The sequence below is a fragment of the Mycteria americana genome, chromosome 25, assembly GCF_035582795.1.
Source record: "Mycteria americana isolate JAX WOST 10 ecotype Jacksonville Zoo and Gardens chromosome 25, USCA_MyAme_1.0, whole genome shotgun sequence".
In the NCBI taxonomy this organism is placed as follows: Eukaryota; Metazoa; Chordata; class Aves; order Ciconiiformes; family Ciconiidae; genus Mycteria; species Mycteria americana.
Window position 1 is genome coordinate 914,986 of NC_134389.1, and position 9,337 is coordinate 924,322.

Genomic DNA, 9,337 nt, shown 5'->3' on the forward strand with positions numbered 1-9,337 from the left:
GGAGATGCTGGGGGCAGGATCCAGCCATGGGGGGGTTGGGGACAGCGGGATGGGGGGCACCCGGGGGTGTTTTGGGGAGCTGCTCTTCCCGTGGGAGCCTTACGGGGCGGGGGGGGGGGGGGGGGTGGGGGTGTCCGGTCGCCCCCTCCCCACCTCCACGCTGGTGGCAGAGGGGGGGACGACACAGCGGTTGGGGACCCATATCCCCCCCCGCCCCCCCCTCCCCCCCCCCCGCCTGGATTTATTTATTTATTTTGTCGTCTCGGGGGGGGGAGGAGGTGGCGGGGGGGGGTCCTGGTCTGTCCCAGCGCCGGGCAGGATGCGGCCCCCCCCCCCCCGGGACAGCAGTGCCGTCCCCAGTGGGGGTGAGCCCGTCTCTACCAAAGCTCATCCCCCCCCCCCACCCTGTTTTTTTTGGGGGGCTGCCCCGGGGGGGGTTGGGGGGCCGGGACAGGTGGTTGTAATCGGTTGGTTGGTTCCCCTTGGTTTCACTGTAAAAAGAAGAAGAAAAAAAGAAAAAGAAAAAAAAAGGAAAAATCATTAAAAAGACCAGTTTGGACCCAAACTGTGCAGGTGGGGGGCTGGGGGGGGGGGGGGGGGGGCAGGGATGGATTCGGGACCCCAGGGTGGGGACACGAAGCCGGGGGACGGGGTGCTGCGGCCGTGGCATGCAGCGAGAGCGTGGGGTCTCAGCCATGCAGCGAGAGCGTGGGGTCTCAAGCCCACGCCCGCGTCCCTCGGTGCGTCCCCCGATGGCAGAGCGGTGGTGGGTGTCTGTGTGTCCGTCCGTCCGTCCCCCCCCCCGTAGCTGTCCCAGGTCCCAGCCTGTCCCTGCCTCGTCCCCTGGGGGTGAGCCGAGCGTGTCCGTTCTCAGCAGAGCCGCTCTTCGCACGGTGCCCGACGCCGGGGTGGTGGGCGCCCACGGCCGGGTTGCCCGGGGAGGGGTGGCAGGGACGGTTTTCCCGGCTCTCACGGGGAAGCCGGCGAGCGGGAGGTCCCCGGGGAGGGGACGGGACAAGCCCGGGCTGGGCGCGAGCCAGCCCCGGGCGTGGGGAGGCGACAGGGCGGAGGACGCGCACCCAAGGCGCCCGCACCCACACGCCTCCGACGCTCGCTCGCCCGCGCCCGCCCCGGCCCGGCGGGGGGCAGGGGGTCCCAGGGAACCCCCCCGGCCGCCATGAAGCGGATGTTCTCCTGCTCCAGCTCGCAGGTGGCGGTGAGTCCTGGCCCCCCACCCGTGCCCGAGGGGGACCCCGACCTGTCCCGGGGTTGGGGACTCCCTCCCCACCCGGTGGATGGGGCCAACACCCAGCCTCGGCGCCCTGCGAGCACCCATGGGTGCTGCCACGGTGCCTGGGGGGGGGGGGGGCTGCAGGCACATTTGGGGTGAGGGGATGCTCCGGCCCCACTGCTGCCAGCCGGCCCCGCGTGCCCCCCGGTCCTGACCCGCAGCCGGCCGTGGTGCTCAGGGCTGGTCCTGCCCCGATGCCGGCCCCGATGCCGGCTGCAACCCCAGCCCCGATGCCGGCCCCGATGCCGGCTCCAATCCCGGCCCCAATCCCAGCCCCGATGCCGGCTGCAATCCCAATCCCAGCCCTAACGCCAGCTCCGATGCCGGCTGCAACCCCAGCCCCGATGCCGGTTCTGATGCCGGCTGCAATCCCAGCCCCGCTCCCAGCCCCGACGCCGGCTCCAATCCCAATCCCAGCTCCAATCCCAGCCCTGGTGCCGGCTGCAATCCCAACCCCAATCCCGGCCCCGATGCCAGCTGCGATCCCAGCCCCAATCCCAGCCCCGATGCCGGCTCCAATCCCAATCCCAGCCTCAATCCCGGCCCCAATCCCAGCCCCAATCCCAGCTCCGGTGCCGGCTGCGATCCCAGCCCCAATCCCAGCCCCAACACCAGCTCCGATGCCGGCTGCGATCCCAATCCCAATCCCGGCCCCGCTGCCCTGACGCTCAGCCCTGAGCCCCCGTGCCCGGCCCCAGAGCTTGCCCCCCCAAACCTGGCCCCGCCGCGGGTCCCGATGCCCGGCCTGGCCCCCAGTCCCGGCGCTCGGCCCCGGTGCCCACCCACGCCCGGCACCGCGGCGGAGCCCGGCTCGGCGCAGCGGCAGCCCGACAAACCAGCCAGGCAGGCGCAGGCAGGGACACGCTCGCCTGCCTCGCCTCGCCTTCCCCGGCCGGCGCCCAGGGCCAGGCTCCTTAGGGACTGGGGGTCCCCAGCGCCCCGTCCCCCACGGAGCGCCCCGACAAGTGGGGAAACTGAGGCACGGCTCCGCGCTGCTGCGGAGGGAGGCGCTTGGGGGGCCCGACCCAAAAGAGGGGTCAGCCCCGAAGCGCTGCCGTGGCCCTTCCGCCTGGAGAACCCGCGCCTCGGTTTCCCCTCGCCGCCCGGCGGGGCAGGGCGGGGGTCCCGTCCCCGCAGCCCCCCCGGAGCCGCTCGCCACCCCCCAGGTCGAGAGCTGGAACAAGCAGGACCAGAAGCTTTTGGAAGCGGTGGAGAAGGGCGACGTGGGCAGGGTGTCCGCCCTCGCCTGCCGCAAAACCGCCCGGCCCACCAAGCTCAACGCCGTGGGGCAATCCGCGTACGTCAGCCCCGGGGGGGGACGCACGTGGGGGTCCCCAGGGTGGCAGACGGGGACCTCGGTGGCAGCCGTCTCTCGCCCTCCTCCAGCTTCCACCTGGCCGCGTCCAAGGGTCTCACCGAGTGCCTGACGCTGCTGCTGGCCCACGGGGCCCCCGTTAACGAGAAGAACGATGACGGTAAGCGGGGGACGCCGGTGGGGATGGGGGGGGACACGGCCACAGGGTCCGGTCCCCACGTCCCCCTCCGGGTGATGGCGAAGGGCTGAGCACACCCCAGACCTGCACCCCAAGGCACCGAGCCCCAGGGGCGCACCCTGTCCTGCCACGCCGGGGCGAGATGTCCCCAAGGCAAGATGTCCCCTGGGGGGGGGGTCCCTGCTGGCCGTGCCCCTGGTGTCCCCCTCGGCTGCCGGTGCCCAGCCCACAGGTCTCTTGCAGGCAGCACCGCGCTGCATCTGGCCACCATCGCCTGCCAGCCCCAGTGCGTCAAGGTCCTGCTGCAGGTACGAGCCCTGCCGGGGACGGGGACGGGGACAGGGACAGGGACAGGGAGGGGAGGGGATGGAGGTAGGGCTAAGGATGGGGACAAGGACGAGGTGGGGACAGGGAAAGGGATGGGATGGGGATGAGGATGGAGCTGAGGATGAAGATAGGGCTGGACAGAGGAATAAGGATGGGGACAAGGACAGGGATGGGGACAGGGACAGAGATGGGGATGGAGATGCAGAGGGGGATGAGGATGGAGCTGGGGACGGGGTTAGGGATAAGGATGGGGACAAGGACAGGTGTGGGGACAGGGACAGGGACAAGGATGGGATGGGGATGAGGATGGAGCTGGGGATGGGGTTAGGGATAAGGATGGGGACAAGGACGAGGTGGGGACAGGGACAGGGATGGGATGGGATGGGATGGGATTCGGATGAGGATGGAGCTGGGGATGAAGATAGGGCTGGACAGAGGAATAAGGATGGGGACAAGGACAGGGATGGGGACAGGGACAGAGATGGGGATGGAGATGCAGAGGGGGATGAGGATGGAGCTGGGGACGGGGTTAGGGATAAGGATGGGGACAAGGACAGGTGTGGGGACAGGGACAGGGACAAGGATGGGATGGGGATGAGGATGGAGCTGGGGATGGGGTTAGGGATAAGGATGGGGACAAGGACGAGGTGGGGACAGGGACAGGGATGGGATGGGATGGGATGGGATGGGGATGAGGATGGAGCTGGGGATGAAGATAGGGCTGGACAGAGGAATAAGGATGGGGACAAGGACAGGGATGGGGATGGAGATGCAGAGGGGGATGAGGATGGAGCTGGGGACGGGGTTAGGGATAAGGATGGGGACAAGGACGGGGTGGGGACAGGGATGGGGATGAGGATGGAGCTGGGGACAGGGTTAGGGATAAGGATGGGGACAAGGACGAGGTGGGGACAGGGAAAGGGATGGGATGGGGATGAGGATGGAGCTGAGGATGAAGATAGGGCTGGACAGAGGAATAAGGATGGGGACAAGGACAGGGATGGGGACAAGGACAGGGATGGGGATGGAGATGCAGAGGGGGATGAGGATGGAGCTGGGGACGGGGTTAGGGATAAGGATGGGGACGAGGACAGGGGTGGGGACGGGGTGGAGGCAGGGGTGAGGATGAGGATGAGGGCTGGGGAGGGGCAGGACAGGGCGCCGGGTCCTGTCCCCAGCTCGGGGAGGGTCCATGCCCGCTGTCCCCCCCCCAGTACGGTGCCAACGAGAGCCACGTGGACGGGCAGAACCGAACCCCCCTGCACTGGGCTGGTGAGTGCCGGGGGCCCCCAGCCCGGGCCGGGATTGGGGGGGGTGGGCACTGAAGGCTTTTTTTGGGGGGGGGGGGGTGGCCCACCTGAGCCACCCCCCGTGCTGACGCGGCCCCTCCGCAGCCTCCTCGGGCTGCGCCTCCAGCGTGCTGCTGCTCTGCGACCACGAGGCCCTCCTGGATGTCCCCGATGCCGTGAGCGGGGAGCGGGGAGGGGGCGGCAGGGGGTGACAGGGGACGGCAGGGGCTGACGGGTGCCTCCGCGTCCCCCCCAGCGCGGGCAGACCCCCCTGATGCTGGCGGCGCGGGGGAACCAGGCCGCCATCTGCGCCCAGCTCCTGCAGAGAGGGGCCGACCCCAACCTGGCCGACAAGGACGGGAAGTGAGTGGCCGCAGGGACAGGGGGACACTCGTAGGACAATTTGGGGGTGACGGGGAGGGGGGGGGGCTCTCTGCTCCGCCCCCGTGCCCGGGGCGACGGCTGACGGCTCTGCTCCGTGGGGACCCTGGAGATGCCCCGTGCAAAGGCAGCGCCGGTGCTGTCCCCTGTCCCCAAGGGACCCGGGTGTCCGTGGAAAGCCACCGCTGCGGAGAGCAGTCCCCAGGGAGGGGGGGGAAGGGGTAGGGAGGGACCCGAACCACTGCGCCACCGTGCCATCAAGCCACCGTGCCACCGTGCCATCGTGCCATCATGCACTGTGCCATCATGCCAGTGTGCCACCGTGCCACCGTGCCAACATGCCACCATACCACTATACCATTGTGCCACTGTGCCACCATGCCGTTGTGCCACCGTGCCATCATGCCACTGTGCCACCATGGCATCATGCACTGTGCCACCACGGCATCGTGCCATCGTGCCACTGTGCCATCGTGCCACTGTGCCAACATGCCACCATGCCATTGTGCCACTGTGCCACCACGCCACTGTGCCATCATGCACCGTGCCACCGTGCCACCATGCGACCATGCCACTACACCATTGTGGCACCGTGCCGTTGTGCCACCGTGCCACCGCTCCCGCAGGACCGCGCTGATGCTGGCCTGCGAGCACCGCAGCCTGGAGTCAGCCGAGCTGCTGCTGAGCCACGGGGCGGCCGTGGGGGACGAGGACCGCTGGCGCTGCATGGGACAGAGCCCCAGCCGCGCGCTCCGGCGGCTCCTGCGCGGTGCGCGTGGCAAGGGGAGAGGTGAGCCCCCGCCCGCCCTTGCCCCCGTCGCCCATCCGGCCTCGCCCGGCTGCTTATTTAGGGAAAAAAGGGGGGAAAAAGGCGGGGAAAAGGGGATTGTTTCTTTTCCTCCTGGCAGAGAACGGCACCGGCTGTGCCGGGGACCCCGCGTCGCAGGTGGGAAGCCAGGGAGAAGGGACCCCGGGCAGCGAGAGCGAGGAGGAGGAGGAGGAGGATGAAGAGCAGCAGGATGGGTGCGACGCCCGGCTGGTGCGGCGGCTGCAGAAGCGGCTGGCGAGGAAAGCGCAGGAATGCCAGCGGCTGGCGGCCGCTGCCGACAGCATCCGGCAGCGGGTGCGGGAGCTGGCGCGGCTCCCGCCCGGATACGAAGCCGGGGACGGGGCGGAGGATGAGGATGGCGCCTGCCTGGCCCTCCTGGCCCAGCACGTGGAGGAGCTGAGGAAGAGGATGATGGTCGAGGAAGAGGGGGACGGAGGACACCCGGCCGTGGCGCAGCTCGACCGCGATGACGAGGCACCGGCGCCGGCCCCGTTCCTGACCTGGCTGGGGGACGAGTGTGCCAAAATGCGGGCGGCGAAGGCGAGCGCCTTCGCCCGGAGCAAGGGGCTGCGGAAGGAGGTGGAGGAAGCCCTGCGGAGCAAACTGCACTACGAGGTGGTGTCGGCAGACGCCGTCCGGAAAAGCCTGGCGGCTTGGGAGAAGATGGTGGTGGGGCTGGAGCAGACGCTGAGCCGCGCCGACGAGACCCACGCCAAGATGCTCGAGGGATCCCGCGTCCTCCTGGAAAACCTCCGGCGGGAGCCAGCGCGGCCGCTCACCGGGTCGGTGCCTTGCCGGTGCCCGGTGAACGGCACGGAGCCGGCTGCGGGTGGGAAGAGCCGAGCGGAGCCGCCGAAGGAGGGTGGGAGCTCGGAGAAGGAGATGCTGGAGCTCCAGGAGAACAACAGGGTGCTGCTGGCGGAGCTGGCCCGGCTGGGCCGCGAGCGGGAGCGGCTGCAGGAGGAGCTGCGGGGGCTGCGGGAGCGGGACCCCGGCGCCGAACCAGCGGCGGAAGGTCCCGGAGCGGCCGCCCTGGCCCAGGCGCTGGCAGCCGAGCGGGAGGAGGCGGCGAGGCTGCGGCGGAAGCTGGCGGGGCAACGGCGGGAGCTGGCGGCGTTGCGGGACGGGGTGGGCGAGAGGGCACGGGAGGCGGCCGGCGACGCCGGTGCCGGCATCCTGCGGGAGCTGCACCGTAAGCTGGACGGGCTGGTGAGGTCCCAGCACGAGGCCCTGCAACTCGTCGCAGCGATGGAAGGGGACGGCGCCCGCCGAGACGGGGACGGGGCAGGGCTACTGGGCGAGCTGGAGGACGCGCTGGGCGAACTGGTCGAGGAGCTGGGGCCGGGGCCGGGGCCCCGCGTGCCGCGGCTGCTGGAGCGGCTCGCCGGCGCTGCCGCCGCCCTGCGCGGCCGGGAGCTCCCCGGGGAGCGGCCGGGGGCCGAGGCCGAGCGCTGGCGGGCGGCGGCGGCGGCGGAGAGGCAGGCGAAGGAGGCGGCGGCGGCCCGGGCGGCCGAGCGGGAGCGGGAGGCGCAGGAGCTGCGGGAGAAGGCGGAGGGGCTGGAGCGGAGCCTGGGGAGCCTGCGGGCGAGGGCGGGCGAGCGCGCCAGGGCCTGCCGGGACAAGGAGGGCAAGGTCAGGGCCGGGCTGGGCCGGGGGCCCCTTCCCATCGCCGTTCCTTCCCATCGCTGTCCCCGTCACCGTCCCCTTCCCATCGCTGTCCCCATCGCCGTCCCCATCCCGTCGCTGTCCCCATCACCGTCCCCTTCCCACCGCTGTCCCCATCGCCGTCCCCATCACCGTCCCCTTCCCATCGCTGTCCCCATCACCATCCCCATCCCGTCGCCGTCCCCATCACCGTCCCCTTCCCATCACTGTCTCCATCACTGTCCCCATCACCATCCCCATCGCTGTCCCCATCACCTTCACCTTCCCATTGCTGTCCCCATCATTGTCCCCTTCCCACCGCTGTCCCCATCGCTGTCCCCATCACCGTCCCCTTCCCATCACTGTCCCCATCACCGTCCCCATCCCGTTGCTGTCCCCATCACCTTCACCTTCCCATTGCTGTCCCCATCATTGTCCCCTTCCCACCGCTGTCCCCATTGCTGTCCCCATCACCATCCCCTTCCCATCACCATCCCCTTCCCATCGCTGTCCCCTCCCCATCACCATCACCTTCCCATCGCTGTCCCCTCCCCATCACCGTCCCCTCCCCATCGCTGTCCCCATCGCTGTCCCCATCACCATCCCCTTCCCATCGCTGTCCCCGTCACTGTCCCCTTCCCATCCCCATCCCCATCGCTGTCCTTATCGCCATCCCCTTCCCAACCCCATCCCCTTCCCCCTCCCTTCGCTGTCCCCCTCCCCGTCCCCCTCCCGTCCCTCCCCTCCCCCCCTTGCCCATCACCCCTCGCCCCTGCTCCGGCTGACGCCCCCGGGGAGCCGGGTTTGGGGGCCGGGGGCTGCCCGGGGACCTCTGGGGTGACCGGGAGCTTCTTCCCACCCACGTCCATCTTCCAACCAAACTGGGGGGGGGGGGGGGGGGGCAGACGGGCAGCAAAGGGACAACCCCGGGGTGTGACGGGGACCCACCGGTCCCCACCAGCACCCCAACTTCGCCCCCCCCCCCCGTACCCCACCCCAGATGAAGAAGCTGCTGGCGGAGACGGAGAAGCTGTCGGCGGAGGTGCTGCGGCTCCGCAGCCAGAACGCCCGGCTCCAGCTCCAGCTGGAGGTGGGTGCCAGCACCCGGCGTCACCCGCTGTCACCTCATCACCCTCTTCGTCACCCCCACCTTCCTCTTCTCCTCCCCCTTCCTCTTCTCCTCCCCAGGTCCAGCAGAAAAACCACCGGGACGTCGTGGCGGTCTATAGGACCCACCTGCTCAACGCTGCCCAGGTGAGACCCCGCGTCCCCCTCGCTTCGGGGTGACACGGCGGGGGACAATTTTGGCTGCAACGCTGGAAAATACAAACTGGGAGCCCTGGCACCGAATTTGGGTCCCCCCTGGGAGGCCGGATCCGGCCCCACGGCAAAGCTCTCCTGCCCGCAGGGGTTCATGGACGAGGGGGTCCACGCCATGCTGCTGCGGATCCTGCGGACGGAGGAGTGAGGGGCAGGATGGGTGCCGGTCCCGTTGCCGCCCCAAGCCATTAAACTGGGAAAGCCGCCTGTCCCCGTCCCGTGTCCCCGTCGGCATCCGGGTGCGGGGTGGACTCGGCCACGGGGAGGGTCGAGGGGGGGGTCCCTGTTGGGGGGGTCCTGCCCCACCGGGGTAGGGGTGGGGGTGGGTGGGAGATGGGGTGTGACACCCCGGGAGGGCTCACAGCACCCACCCTGCGCCACGGTCGGTCCCCGGGTCCCGGGCCGGGGTGCGGGGGACCGCGGGGCAGCACCAGTCCCCATACTGGACCGGTCCCCATGATACAGCACCAGTCCCCATATAGCACCGTCCCCATACTGGACCAGCCCCCCTACAGCACCAGTCCCCGTATAGCCCCAGTCCCATACACCACCAGCCCCATACACCACCAGTTCCATACAGCCCCAGCCCCATACACCACCAGTTCCATACACCACCAGTCCCCATATAGCCCCAGTCCCATACAGCCCCAGTCCCCATATAGCCCCAGTCCCATATAGCCCCAGCTCCATACAGCCCCATACAGCCCCATACAGCCCCATACCCCCAGCCCCATACAGCCCCAGTCCCATACAGTCCCATACA

At 69.9% G+C, this 9,337-nt stretch overlaps 1 protein-coding gene across 1 annotated transcript; it reads left to right on the plus strand.

Moving 5' to 3' along the window:
• Positions 1 to 1,394: 1,394 nt before the first annotated feature.
• On the plus strand, positions 1,395 to 8,841 carry ANKRD35 (ankyrin repeat domain 35). The gene is made up of 13 exons (XM_075524676.1): positions 1,395 to 1,421; positions 1,470 to 1,863; positions 1,958 to 2,588; positions 2,678 to 2,766; positions 3,028 to 3,092; positions 4,326 to 4,383; positions 4,506 to 4,576; positions 4,657 to 4,763; positions 5,408 to 5,571; positions 5,690 to 7,242; positions 8,255 to 8,344; positions 8,443 to 8,508; positions 8,663 to 8,841. Exons 1-13 carry the CDS (start codon positions 1,395 to 1,397, stop codon positions 8,720 to 8,722), a joined length of 3,375 nt encoding a protein of 1,124 aa, XP_075380791.1. The 3' UTR covers positions 8,723 to 8,841.
• The last annotated feature ends 496 nt before the right edge of the window (positions 8,842 to 9,337 follow it).

What these genes read in the sequence shown, in the direction of transcription:
- ANKRD35 (XM_075524676.1), top strand. Translation starts at nt 1,395, where the DNA reads ATGCTCCGGCCCCACTGCTGCCAGCCG. An exon ending in GCGTCAAGGTCCTGCTGCAG is followed by an intron (nt 3,093 to 4,325) that starts GTACGAGCCCTG and finishes TCCCCCCCCCAG; the next exon opens with TACGGTGCCAACGAGAGCCA. An exon ending in ACCTGCTCAACGCTGCCCAG is followed by an intron (nt 8,509 to 8,662) that starts GTGAGACCCCGC and finishes TCCTGCCCGCAG; the next exon opens with GGGTTCATGGACGAGGGGGT.